Source organism: Lithobates pipiens, unplaced genomic scaffold, assembly GCF_037356315.1.
Source record: "Lithobates pipiens isolate NorthernLeopardFrog02 unplaced genomic scaffold, aLitPip1_a1.2 Scaffold_17, whole genome shotgun sequence".
Lineage (NCBI taxonomy): Eukaryota > Metazoa > Chordata > Amphibia > Anura > Ranidae > Lithobates > Lithobates pipiens.
In genome coordinates this window covers 4,773,295-4,787,874 of record NW_027507755.1, presented here as the reverse complement: position 1 = coordinate 4,787,874, position 14,580 = coordinate 4,773,295, and the positions used below count along the sequence as shown (strand labels likewise).

Here is a 14,580-nt window from a genome sequence, read left to right as displayed (position 1 = left end):
GTTGAGGGTGCGGAAATCTTCTTCTCGGAAGATATATCATCGTACCTGGAAGGCCTACATCTCCATGTGTGAGGAGAAAGGATGGCATCCGTGCTCCTTTTCCATATCCAGGATCCTGCTGTTTCCTCAGCAGGGAGTAGACCAGAAATTGGCGTTAAGCACCATTAAGGGACAAATTTTTTCAGCGACTCCTGGTGTCTCACTCATTAGTGAGTTCCTTTGTTCAGGGGGTGCGACATGTAGTCCCTCCGGTGCGTCCACCGTTACCCCCATGGGAGTTGAACCTGGTGTTATGTGCGCTTCAAAATCCGCCCATTGAAAATATGAGGGAGATTCCCCTGTTGACTCTTTCTCAGAAAGTGTTTTTTCTACTGGCCATCACATCGGCCAGGAGGGTTTCGGAACTGGCGGCTTTGTCCTGCAAGTCGCCTTATCTGGTTATCCACAAACATAAGGTGGTGTTGCATCCACAACCATCTTTTCGGCCGGAAGTGGTCTCGACTTTTCATATCAGTGAGGACATTTTTTTACCATCTCTGTGTCCTAAGCCGAAACCCCCTAAGAAGGTGGCCCTTCATGTTCTGGACGTGGTTCGGGCTCTTAAGGTGTATTTGTCTGCGACTGCTCCCTTTCGGAAATCAGACTCGTTGTTTGTTTCGATGGCTGGTCCAAAGCCTACGACTTGAAGGGGAAGGTGCTCCCCTTTCCCTTCACGGCCCACTCCACAAGGGCAATCGGAACATCTTGGGCCTTCCGACACCAATCGTATGTCGCGCAGGTGTGTAAAGTGGTGACCTGGTCGTCTGTCCACACATTTACCAAGTTCTACAAAGTAGACGTCAGTGCATCGGCTGATGCCTGTTTTGGCGCAACGTTTTGCAGGCGGCCGTATAGTTGCAATTGAATACGCAATATATATATATTTTTTTCAATAAAAAACGCAGTCCCGTTAATGTGCTGTTGCATTACATTCCTCAGTTTTGTGGTGTGGTTGTGGCTAGTCACTCCCGTTGAAGGTACCCTGTTTTTGGGGTGGATTTCTCCACACACTGTTGTTTTTTTGTGGGTAAAGTTACACTAGTTCCCACTTGCCATGGTGGATGAAGGTTCTATGCTGTTTTCCCACCCCTCGTTTGGCACTGCTTGGGGACATCCCAATGGCTAAGAGAGGAGCTGTGTCGGTCGGTGAATATAAGAGAAAATATGATTTTTTTTTGTACTCACCGTAAAATCCTTTTCTCTGTAATTCACTGACCGACACAGCACCCGCCCCTCCTTTTTATCTTTTTGTTATACTGCTTGTACTGTGCTTATACTGATGGCTGCATGGCAGGCTGGGGGGTTGTTGCCCAAGGGACTGCCCCCTGGGCGGAACTAAGTGTTCTGAGTGTTGTATTACAACTAATTCCTAGTATCTCCTACTAATAGGGCATAACAATCCATTTGTTACAGAGAGGAGCTGTGTCGGTTGGTGAATTTACAGAGAAATGGATTTTACGGTGAGTACAAAAAAATATTTTTTCAATTACTTTATCTACAAAGAATGGAAACATCCAGGTAAACAATTCTTTGCCTTTATTTGTTCCTGGGACTCAGGGGGTATTCCTTTTATTCAATCCTGTTTTCAGTTTCCACAGCATTTGTACTATCCTGGATTTAAAGGTTCTAAATTAATTTGTATGTTCTTAAAAGTTTTGGAAAGAATCTACAGTGCCTTGCGAAAGTATTCGGCCCCATTGAACTTTTCAACCTTTTGCCACATTTCAGGCTTCAAACATAAAGATATAAAATTTAAATTTTTTGTGAAGAATCACCAACAAGTGGGACACAATTGTGAAGTGGAACGAAATCTATTGGATTTTTGAAACTTTAACTAATAAAAAAATGAAAAGTGGGGCGTGCAAAATTATTCGGCCCCCTTGCGTTAATACTTTGATTCTTCACAAACAATACAAATTTTATATCTTTATGTTTGAAGCCTGAAATGTGGCAAAAGGTTGAAAAGTTCAAGGGGGCCGAATACTTTCGCAAGGCACTGTATTTAGTCAGTTATTGCCTGCCTCCATAGGGAACTTCTTGGAATTAGTCAAAATATAGGATATGTATTTACACGTCCCCGTCTTTCCATGTCATCAGTGATCCTTTGCTTTGTTGTAGGTGAAAATAAATATTAGTTTGTGGCCTTGCTTCGGCCCCGCCTTGGCCTCAGTAGGGCTTTGCACCAGTTCTGGGTTTTCTTCATCTCAGAGGTATTCTAATCATGGAATATCTGTCTGCAAGTGCAGACCTCTGATCTTTGACTCCAATTTGTCAAGTATGCTTCAAATCTTAGGGGAGTTCGGATGAATACGGAACCTTGAGAAGTCATCTATGATTCTATCAAATCCTTTGAAGTACTTGAATTTTATGCTTGGTACTTCCTAGACAAAAGTCTTCCTACCATAGGAGAAGTTGGCAAAACTGCAGAATCAAGTTTAAAAGTTTAATCCCAACATACATTCTCCATGCAAATACTGTGATTGTTTGTAGGGGGAAAGAACTGCGCTTATAAAAAAATTAAATAGATGAGGGAAAAGATTATATGAGAATAATAAGCAGCAACTTTCACGTGTGATATCACAATAAAAGCATGTTCATCGACATATCAACATATATATATTTGCAACATTAGAGTCCTTGCTAAAACAACTGAAATATCAATTAGTGGATATCCAATATGATAAGAGTCTTATGCAGTGGAAAAGACACAGATGCAGGACCAGGGTAGTGAAAGGATAGAAACGTCACACTCCTAAATTCCAGTCAAGGTTCATACGTGCATGTGTAAGATCCAACGATTTTATTTCGAAAAGTTTAAAAAAGAGAGAGCATCTCTCTGCTACATAAAATAAAAATAATATACCGGCTGGTACAAATAAAACGTTCACCCGCACTTCTGGGTGAAGAGATGCTCTCTTTTTTTTTTTTACTTTTCGGGATAAAATCATTGGATCTTACACTACTCCGTGGATAGCAGAAGTGAGAGGACAAGAGGGAACACTCACAGGACAGGACCACTGTGTGCCCAATTGTGTGCCGAATTTACTGCAGTTCAAAGGCCCTGGCAGGGTATTATATATCATATTGGATATCAATTTATTCATTTTTCAGTTGTTTTAATAAGGACTCTGATGTTGCAAATATATATATGTTGATATGTTGATGAACATTATGCAGTCTCAAATGTAATGCGCAACTCTGTTTTTTTGAATTTATGCTTTTATTGTGATATCACACATGAGAGTTGCTGCTTATTATTCTCATATAATCTTTTCCCTCATCTATTTAATTTTTTATAAGCGCAGTTTTCCCCCCTACAAACATTCCTGCATATGATATAAAATTAACCGCTGCTATACCCTCTCAAAGTAATATGAATATATTTGAGTACAGGGCGATCCATGTAGTTAACACAGATGGAGTCTTTGAGATTTCCACTAATAACGTAAGTGATATTAGTGGTTTGTTCATGAGATTAAAAATCAAACCACTTCAGAGATAAATACCCAATGGGATATTGCTTTTTTAGAAAGATATATCCTGGGGACTATGGTCCCCCGTATTCTGATGTGGGATGTATGTCCCCAGAAGGGTGAAAAAGACCTGGATGCATGGTTCAAATAACAAAACAGGGGTCAAGTTCCTGGATTTCCTCGACCAAAGGATTGGAAAAATGAATTCCCTTCAAAGGGAGTGATGAATATGGAGAATATTCCATAAATTTACACAAGCACCTTAAGAAAGAAGAAAGAACAAAAAATCAAGAAAAAAAAAAAATTTACGGAGACACAGGAGACTTTCAAACAGGTTATGTTTTTGAATGGCAGAAAAAACTTGACATTGAACAACAGGAAAAGAAACCAAATAAACAGAGAGAACACCCAGAGTAGTAATAGTATGGATACCTTGAGTGGACGAACTACTAATTCCCAACGTACCCCTAAAAACCAGTCAAATCCAGGGAGGAGAGTTTCTTATAGGTCACCCACCAAGGACTATCAATCAGGCAAATCCCTGTGTAGACCCGTATAGAAATCATAATGGTAACGGGTATCAAGAGTGACAGGGATATCCACCTACGCAACCTCAGTATACTAGACCCCCAGTTTCTCAATATAATATTCTGACCCAAAATAGATTTTTTCCCTTGCATAATAGGGAGGGTCCTGGGTATCATTATGAACCCAGTAATAGTTACAGCAACGATTGGGGCTACCAGGGGATGGATTGTAGTATGCGGAGGGAAACGGATTTGGTGAACACTAGAGGAAATCATGACCCACCATACTCAAATGACTATAGGGAACAGAATGGTTAGGGTTTTCCCCGATCCACCCAAGGGGTCAAAAGACCTATAGAAAAAAAAGAGGGGGGAGAAGGATACAGTCAAAAAAATAAACTAATTTAAAAGGAGATGGAGTTTATAACTTGAGCACACTAACACTTTCAAATGCTGAGATTAAAATTCTACACAAGGGTTTGAAGTGTGCTCCTCCATGTGGACTGAAAAAATGTCAAACCTATATGGATATTCACAAGTATGTCCGTTAGGTAAACATCAAGTGTTACCTTCTCTCAAACCCTATGAAAGGGAATAGGGCGACTGGGGATGGGGTACTCCACCCAAATCTGTCAAACTCCTCTGTTCAATCCTCCAGGAGGACTCGTTCCATGCCTTAAAGTGTTTCGGGATGTGGTGCTTAGGGATTTGGACACAATTAAGATACAAAATACTAAGATACAGAAGGATTTGGAGTTGGGACTTGATAAGCTATGTACTAATAAGGAACTAGTTATCCGCTCCGCTGATAAGGGGGGTGGGTTTGTCATACTGGACAAAAGAAATTATGTTACAGAAATGGAACGTATGTTATCTGATAGGGAGACTTACACTTTGTTGAGGAAGGAACCCATTTGGGAATACAAACTTAAATTGTTAAGGGTTTCAAAGACGGCTTAATAAAAAAGAGTTTGTTTTTGATCCCTAGTGCTCCACTCACACCTGTGATATATTACCTACCCAAAATACATAAGAGTCTTACTTGCCCGATAGTGAGCGGAATAGATTCTGTGATGTCCTGGGTAGGCAAGTATATTGACTGCTTTCTGCAACCCTTGGTCCAGGAGTTGCCATCATATATTACAGACACACGTCACATTATTAATATCCTGTCCGAATGTCATACTAGGATAGGGATGTGGCTTATGTCAGCCGATCTAACATTTTTGTACACCATCATACCGCATTCAATGGGTCTGTTGGCGGCAGGATCTTTTTTGAAGAAAGACTCAAGTTTGTCTAGACAACAGATAGATTTATCATGAAACTGCTTTGTTTTGTGGCATTCCATAACTATTTCTGGTGGGAGAATAAGTTTTACCACCAGGACAGGGGTGAAGCCAATGGGGCCCCAAGCCTGGCTATTCTCTTTATGGCCAAGTGGGAGGAGGATGTCGTCTATGCCCATAGGAGATTTGGAGTTGATCCTGTGGGCAAGATATATAGACTACATCCTCCTCCTATGTATGGGATGGAGAGGAGGACGGCTTAAGAGAGTTTATGGGTTACCTCAATAAAAACAATAGGGGCATTGTATTGAATTATGAGGCCAGCAGAGAGGAGATACACTTCCTGGATGTAAGGATCAGATTTGAGCCTGATGGGTTGATTAAGACAACCTTTTTTAAACCCACTGATAGGAATGCTTACATTCCCCAAGATAGCTGCCATCATAAAATGTGGCTGAGTGCCATCCCTAAGGGTCAATATACTATATTAAGACTGAATTATACCAGAGTTGAGGAATTCAAAGAACAAGCAACAATATTGACTAAAAGATTAATTGACATGGGATATGAAGTAAATTCCCTTAATGAGATAGTAGGTCAGGTCCAGCAGACTCATAGGAGTTTGCTGCCCAGAACTCAAACTATTAGGGAAGCTGTAGAGGGGTCTAGGGAGCCCGTTGTACCTTTTTATCACTAGTTATTCAACACAGCATTGGAGGGTAAAGAAGCTTATCCAGAAACACTGCCACATTCCGTGTAATAAGATACTTGGATCCTCCTTACCCTCAAGGTCGCAGGTACTATTTAGAGGGGTTCCTTTTTTGGTTTGTTTTATATCACTGTAGGAAATGCCAAGTATGTGCCATTAATGGCTGTCGATACAGAAATAGTAGAGAAATCACAGCCATTAGCTCGTCGCGTATTTTTAAAATAAAACCTTTAATTACCTGCTCTATCACGGGGGTTGGTCTACTAGTTACAATGTCCCTGCAGACTTCAGTATGTGGCCAGAACTAAGCAGACATTACAATTTAGACTTTATGAACACATTAATAACATTAGGAAGGGCTTTCTGAAGCATTCTGTTTCAAAACATTATGCTTTGGTACATAGTAAATGTCCTAAAAATACGATCTTTCTTGGTATTGATAGCTATACCCCACCGTGAGGGGGGTTCACTAATTTCGGGGGATCTTACAACTTGATATGAAATGGATCTATAAAGTGGGCTGCTTATCCCTGTTAGGCCTCAACGTAGACGTTGATATGAATGCTTTTGTAAACAACTCCTAAGAGAAATACAGACATTGAATTTCAAAAGAGCCAACTTCCATAAACTACAAGCCTTGCTAGAAGGCATAATTTGGGAAAAAAATCTTAGGAACAAAGAACACAGAGGAGAGATGGGTTTGCTTTAAGAGCCTATTAAATAAGGGCATTAGCCAATGCATCCCATTGGTTAATACATTTAAAAGAGCAAACAAAAGTCCTGGATGGAAAAATGCATATAAAAGCAAAGGAGAAGGCCTTCAAAAAATACAGGGTCGAGGGATCATCATTAGCATTCAGACTTTATATAGAATGCATAAAGAATATTTTTTTTTTTATTGTGTATGCTGGCCATCTGACTTGGTGTCAGGCTGATCTCTATGCGGAGTCAGTGCCAGAGTGTCTCCTGTCTGACTTTCCGCTTAAACTTCCAGTTTCTGATGCAATTTCTCTTGTTCTTTTAACAATAGCGCAGTCTCTGGGTGTAATTGGTGAGATGGTCCATAGAGGGCAGCAACGGAGTACCAGTGGAGAGATTTCTGATGCTGTCTGCTTTTTTGCTTTTTGCTGTTTTATGCACATTCAATTTTTATTTTAACTTATTTTTTTATGCTGGATATGTACCCATTAGTAGTGTAATCTGCTAGGTGGGGGGTTGATTCCAGCAAAAGATGCTATACGAGAGTTGTCCAGTTTACTTTCATACGGAGGCTTGCCCTGTATGGTCAATAAGGGGCTTGGTTCCTCCACTGAGTCCTTGCAACTCAAAACGAGTCTTGGTTTGTTTGTTTGCATATATAATGCGATGACGCAGTACGTCGTCTGTGCCCCAGGACGATGTCAATCTGTGACGAAATTAGTAGGGCGGACGACGTGCTGACGTCATTGCGACATACAAAAGTGCGGGTGAACGTTTTATTTGTACCGGCCAGTATGTTATTTTATGTAGCAGAGAGATGCTCTCTCGTTTTTAAACTTTTTGTAATAAAATCGTTGGATCTTACACTATGTGGAGCTTCCGTTTTAGCAAGGACTCTAATGTTGCAAGTACTGTGATTAACCACTTCAGCCCCAGACAAAGTACTGGTCTCCCAAAGTACACAGAACATGAAAATGCAATTATTTTAGTAAATAATTTAGTGAATATAAACTGCTAAATACCTTTTCTCATTAGCAGTTATGTCTTGGCTTCTATCAGTGTCTGACCAAGCATTGGTTAAAGCTTGTAGGAGGAGTTTTCATTCTCCTGTGACTCTCCTATGAGGCTGCATGAGCCCCACCCTCTGGGCAGTGCTGACTGGTCCTGTGCTGTTCACATGCACTCTCCCAAAAAAACAAAAAACCCTCTAGCAATACACACCAAACTGAGCATGTGCAGAGTGCCTCCTAGGTCCCTGTTCTATCAGGAGATAGATTGGGATCTGTGGGGGATCAGAGAACACAGTGCAGAAGATTAACCCCTCAGGATCCACAGTGAGTATAACAAGCATGCTTTACTGCATATACAGATTGATTTTACTGTTGTGGGTTTAGATACACTTAAAATCCTATTCTCTCTCCATGTGCTTGCTTCAACATGAACAGGTGTGCCCATGTCTTTGGTTATACATTTACATGGGCTGGTCTTCAATTTACTATCAACATAGTATTATTTTTTTCCTTGTAGATGGCAGTGTAACATCCTTTTTCTTATTATCAAGAGTCATTCTATGAAAAGTCATTCTGTAGCATTACATGTATACATGCAGTGCCTGGACAAGATCATCCAGTGCCCAGGGCATATATGCCAAACTGCGCCCCCCCCCCCTTACCTTAGGGTTGCTGTCAGGGCGCTCCCATCACTGCAAAAAACAATTGCGTCCAGGGCAGCCGCCCCTCCTGCCCACTCCTTGTCCCTGCCCTGCATACATGTTGCATTGAATATGTAGCAAGAGACTGTAGCGCCACCCATTCTGTAAGGCCTGCTCTATCTGGCTGTTAAAAAAACATTATTTAGTTTTTAATTTTGGTAAATTGGGTGGACCTTCTGACTTTAGCAAAGTTGAAAAGAAAGTCCTAGATAGATTAGATTGTTCTTTTTAGCCCTTGAGAGAGTGAAACTTGCTGAAAGTCATTACGAGTGAGCAATGGTAGTAATTGTGTCCTGTCTCTGTTTTACTACTAGGACTGTCAAACCGTGCCCTTACTGACTTCCGTCTGATGAAGGACCTGGCCATGGAGACTCATGTAAATCCAGAACGCAGGCAGCAGAGATTGCAGAGCCTGGCGAATAACATTGAAGGGTAATCCATTTCATAGGCTGCAAGTCTTGTTCCCAATACATGAGTTCCAAAAGAAATTGCTGTGAATTGGATTCTATAAAGACAGTTCCAGGAAATGGTGGTAATGCTGCAATGCTTAACCACTTCAGCTTCAGAAGGTTTTGCCCCCTTCATGACCAGGCCATTTTTGCTATGCTAAGCTTTTTTCGGTGGTATTTGATCACCACTGTGTTTTTTTTTATTATATACATGAAAAAAAGGTGAAAATGAAAAAGAAAATATTTCTCTTATATTCACCGACCGACACAGCTCCTCTCTATAACAAATGGGTTGTTAGCCTTATCACTAGCAGAATTCTTGGCATAGTTGTAATACAACACTCAGAACTCTTAGTTCCGCCCAGGGGGGCGGTCCCTTGGGTAACAACCCTGCCGTCTGCAGACAGACTTCAGTACGTCAGCAAGCAGTATAAAGTAAAGATCAAAGGAGGGGCGGGTGCTGTGTCGGTTGTTGAATTACAGAGAAAAGGATTTTACGGTGAGTACAAAAAATCCTATTTTCTCTTATATTCACCGCCGACACAGCTCCTCTCTGTAACAAATGGGACGTCCCCAAGCAGTGCCAAATGAGGGGTGGGAACCAGAACAAAACTTCATCCACCATGGCAAGTTGGAACTAGTGAAACTGTACCCACAAAAAGTAACAGTGTGTGGAAAAACCACCACAAAAATCAGGGTATCCTCAACAGGAGTGATCACCCAAAACCGCACCAAACTGCGGAAGTAATGCAACAGTGTATTAACATAACAGTACTGTGTTTTTATTGAAAAAACAGGAAATTTTGCCTAGTGAAGGAGAAGGACCTAGGAAACCTGCGGGCCCATCGGTCCATGCTTTTTTTATGCAGAAGCTTGGCTTTTTGCGCAAGATCAATGATCCTGTGATCTCCTATCTACAGCAGGCTGGATACCCTTATCCTTGTAATCTCCCCAGTCCGGCCATCGAGCGTGTGCAGGCCGCAGCTACGGCTCGGCAGGCCATGACAAAACCTCAATTCGAGGTGGTTGGTGAGCTTTTATGCTCCGGGGCACACATATGACCAGGCTACTGATGTCTGCGTCACAGTATGCCGGGCCAGCAGCTACCCTGTACTGATCAGTGAGTAGTTCTGCAATGGAATGTCTCCCAGCTCTTCAGGACTGGTAAGTACAGCTCTCCCTTCCTCAGTGGGGCTGAGCAGCTGGACATCCCCTGGGAGATCGATTCGGGGGTCCTTCACCTCCCTCTCTTCTCTCCCCTGTCCCTATCTTCCCTCCCCCCCCCCCTCCCTGGAGGGATGCTGCATGTGGCTGCTGAGCGGTGTAAGTGTGCATATACAGGGGATCTCTGTGGGCTCTCACCTGAGATGGGGGGCTGGCTGGCTCGCGGTGTCCTTGGTCCTGTGTGTTATGCTCCCGGAAGGTGCCCGTTGGTCTGCTGTTGTCTGGTACGGCGCAGTGTCTCTGCTATCATTTTTTCTTTCTGTACCTCATGGAGCTGCTGGCGGGCATTTTCGGTGTGGGCGAGGGCAGCATGCCTTCCTGGACTTCAGCGGCCATTTTCCAAGTGATCTCCTATTCAGGACACTGGCAGCCGTTTTCTAGAAGCCTGAACACGTTCTCAGTGGTCTCTAGCAGCAGCATGGCTCATGTGCTCTCACAGCCATTTTCCCTGTGTTTCCTGTCTGTGTACTGGACGCTGGGTGGCCATTTTATTGAAGCCTGAGCACATTTCTAGAACGTTTTAGCATTCATTCTGGCGGCTGCCACCGACACAGCATTTGTTTCCTCTGCACTTGGGAGCACTCAGGGACTACAGGCACTACTTTTGGACAGCGCAGAACTCCTCAGGGTGGTGAGTCTGGCGAGAAAGAGCCCCTCAGTTAGGGTAAGTCCCCTTCGGGTGGCAGACAGGGTAGGGTCAGCATGACCTAAGTCCCCTTCGGGTGGCAGACAGGGTAGGGTCAGCATGGCTTCAGAAACTGAAGTTTCTTCCCCCGAAATCCAGGCAATTGCAACCGGGTCACCTGCGGACTGCACAGTGCCCATGGACACCCTGACGGTGGTCCTCAATCCGTTCGTTGCCAAGATGGAGGCGGTGCGTGGGAAGAAAGGTACACTAAAGAGGCCCCTGCCCCCCGTCCTCTGGGGAGAGCTATGACGCAGACTCGGATCCTGCTGAGGCTGGTGACTCCTGCTCTGTCTTGTCAGATGACGGTGACCAGGACCATTCGGACAGTGAGAATGAGTCCCTGTCTGGGTCCGGGCCCGACAAAGCGCTTGTTGGAGCACTTATCACAGCTGTGCATGATACCCTAAAGATTCAGGAGCCAGCGGATCCCTCTGCTGATCTACCAGTGTCCTATCACATAGTGTCCCCCATCGGATAGTGTCCGCTGTGTACTGCGCATGCGCAGTACACAGGATGCACAGATTACGAAAATATCCGAAGATGAACTGTGCCTGCGCCGTGAGTCCAGGTTCTAGCCCCACCATTCATGTGGACATAGAGTTAGAATAAAAAGAGCCGGGCGCAGCTCAGGTGTGTAAAGCCAGACCTGGTCGTCTGTCCACACGTTTACCAAGTTCTACAAGGTAGACGTCAGTGCATCGGTTGATGCCTGTTTTGGCCCAAAGTTTTGCAGGCGGCCATGTAGTTGCAATTGAATATACAATATATATTTTCTGTTTTTCCTGTTTTTTTCAATAAAAACACAGTACTGTTATGTTAATACACTGTTGCATTACTTCCGCAGTTTGGTGCGGTTTTGGGTGATCACTCCTGTTGAGGATACCCTGATTTTTGTGGTGGTTTTTCCACGCACTGTTGCTTTTTGTGGGTAAATTTTCACCAGTTCCCACTTGCCATGGTGGATGAAGTTTTGTGCTGTTTTCCCACCCCTCATTTGGCACTGCTTGGGGACGTCCCATTTGTTACAGAGAGGAGCTGTGTCGGCGGTGAATATAAGAGAAAATAGGATTTTTTGTACTCACCGTAAAATCCTTTTCTCTGTAATTCACCAACCGACACAGCACCCGCACCTCCATTTATCTTTACTTTATACTGCTTGTTGACGTACTGAGTACTGTCTGCAGACGGGAGGGCTCTTTCCCAAGGGACCGCCCCCCTGGGCGTAACTAAGAGTTCTGAGTGTTGTATTACAACTAATACCTAGTATTCTCCTAGTGATAAGGCTAACAACCCATTTGTTATAGAGAGGAGCTGTGTCGGTCGGTGAATTACAGAGAAAAGGATTTTACGGTGAGTACAAATAATCCTATTTTTGCTGCTATGAAACATATCCAATAATAAAAATAAAAAATCGAATCTCTTAATAAATTTAGGCCACAATCAACCGTATTCTCACTTGTCTTTGGTAAAAAAAAAAAAAAAATCACAATAATTGTATATTGATGGTTTGTGTGAACGTAATAGCATCTACAAACTGGTATATTTTCTGGGATTTTCTTTCTTTTTTTTTTTTATACTTGTAATGGCGGTGATCAGCGACTTATAGTGGCTCTGTTATAGTGTGATGGCAATCTGACACTAAACTGACATTGGGTGGGAACTAACTGCCACTGACATCACCAGTAACATCTATACAGTAATCATTGATTATGCTATACACTGTCACTGTACTAATGACACTGGCTGGGGAGAGGTTAACATCTTAGGGTTAAATGTGTGCGTAACAAGTGTTAATGTTTGTATTATATGCGGCTATTTACTGAAAATCACTTTCTACGAGATAGTTCCCTAAAATAACACAGGGCTCTGGGCTGTGATTGGACAAAGCTGATCTGATCCCAGCTATAAATTATTGGTCAGGACATGCGCGCCCTGTACCCAGAAGATGCCAGAAATGTACCGATACCTCACTCTGCCTGTAGGAACCACCTGTCCGCAGTATGGGCAGGAGCGGTCCTGAAGAGGTTAAAGAAGAAACTCCAGTCTCACTATTTACTTTCACTGACAATTTATAATCTTATTAAAGTGGAAGTTTAACACTGCTCCGACCCCCTTTCTATCCTTATACTAATTACCTTGTAAAGGAAAGATGCTTATATTTACCTGATCTAAGGGCACTTTGGTCCAGTCACGTGATTGGTTCCCAGTGCCGGCTTCAAAATTATTTAAGAAAGAAAGCCAATTATATAGTCAATGACTGGAACCTATAGCCACATCCCTAAATAGAGAAAGAAAAACCAAGAGATGCCCCTTGGGACTTTATAGGCATATGTTGGAAACCAGAAAGATGCGTAAAGAAGTATAATAAAAAGTACAAATTTTATTTATAAAAAAAATCTAACAAGAGACAAGCATATCACATTTACTATAATGGTTACTGAATGGTAATCATATATGGATAATATCCAGTTGAATTGTATGACACACGGTTAATCTCATAGTAAGAGGCCATAACCGCAAAAGAGATCCCAACATGTTTCAGAATATACATTTAATTCCTTCTTCAGGGGGCAGTCAGAAAAAAGTTGTGACATTTGGTAATATGATAACAAAAAATATGGTATATAAAGTGTAAAAATGGGCATGACAAACAGCAAACATAACATCACTGGGAAAAGGCATTTTCGTCTGAAAAATACTCACATGGTGGCTACCATTGACTGACAGATATAAAAACACAACGTTGTTCATGAGGTTAAAGCTCTCCAGATTGTCCCATTGCATTTGAGCTCTGCCGGCAGGTGGGGAAAATGCCCCTAGAAGTAGAGTGGCAGAGTTTAAGTCCAAAAAACAGACTCCACAAGAAGTGAAGACAGGCAAGATGACATTTTTTTTTTTTTTGAAGATATGAATAACATTGCTGTAGCTGTGCAGGCGCTCACAAGAATCATTTATCTGAGGACGGCCCTGGCATAAAAAATATACATGATTGTAAAAAGTGTATTGTTTGGCAGAAAGACAAACAGAAGCTTGAAATAACTCTCTGGAAAAATGTACTGGCAAGCAATCAGCAGCAAAACATGATAGTAACATGGATTATATGCATGCAATAAATACATCAATAGGGTAAAGCTGCCATGTTTCTGAAATTCTCAGCATCAGTGAGCAGTTAAATTGAGCAGGGATAAGTATAATAAAGGATATTCCAGCAGAGAAAAAGCGGGCAGCCAGTGCTGACTTCAGGGTAGAGGAGAAACAGCTGACAGCAGGATGCCCCATAGTAGGTGTGTAGGTGACATCATCGCCCAGGCTCTGCAGCTGTTGTCGTTCAGGCTCTTCTCCCCTAAAGCTGCTGGGGAGATCATGTGATCAGACAGGAGATCCGTTAGATAAGGTAAGTATAAGCATCTTTCCTTGACAGGGTAGTTAGTATAGAGCTTGGATTAGGGGTGGGACAGTGTTTTTAGGTTTTAAAGGGACTTGCTCTTTAACACTTTAAAAATTGCAAAAATTTTGGGAAAAACACCCAATATTTAGAAGGGCATTGGGGTTGATTGACTAAAATGGGAGAATGCAAAATCTGGTGCAGCTGTGCATGGAAGCCAATCAGCTTCTAACTTCAGCTTGTCCAATGAAGCTTTGACAAAAAAAACCTGGAAACTGATTGGTGTGTGCACTCTCCCAATTTAGTAAATGAACCCCATTGTGTTTATAGCAGTCATGCACATGTAGTAGATTTTAATCACTTGCCGCCGGCCCACCATCAAATGAT

At 42.5% G+C, this 14,580-nt stretch overlaps 1 protein-coding gene across 2 annotated transcripts in view; it reads left to right on the top strand.

The window, feature by feature from the left end:
- The window catches only part of PIWIL4 (piwi like RNA-mediated gene silencing 4), a 524,721-nt gene that overhangs the window by 347,609 nt on the left and 162,532 nt on the right, over window positions 1-14,580 (top strand). For both annotated transcript variants that reach the window (XM_077484954.1, XM_077484955.1), the window contains exon 11: window positions 8,762-8,879. In XM_077484954.1, the coding sequence (XP_077341080.1) occupies window positions 8,762-8,879 (118 nt within the window). The remainder of the gene's footprint in view (window positions 1-8,761; window positions 8,880-14,580) is intronic.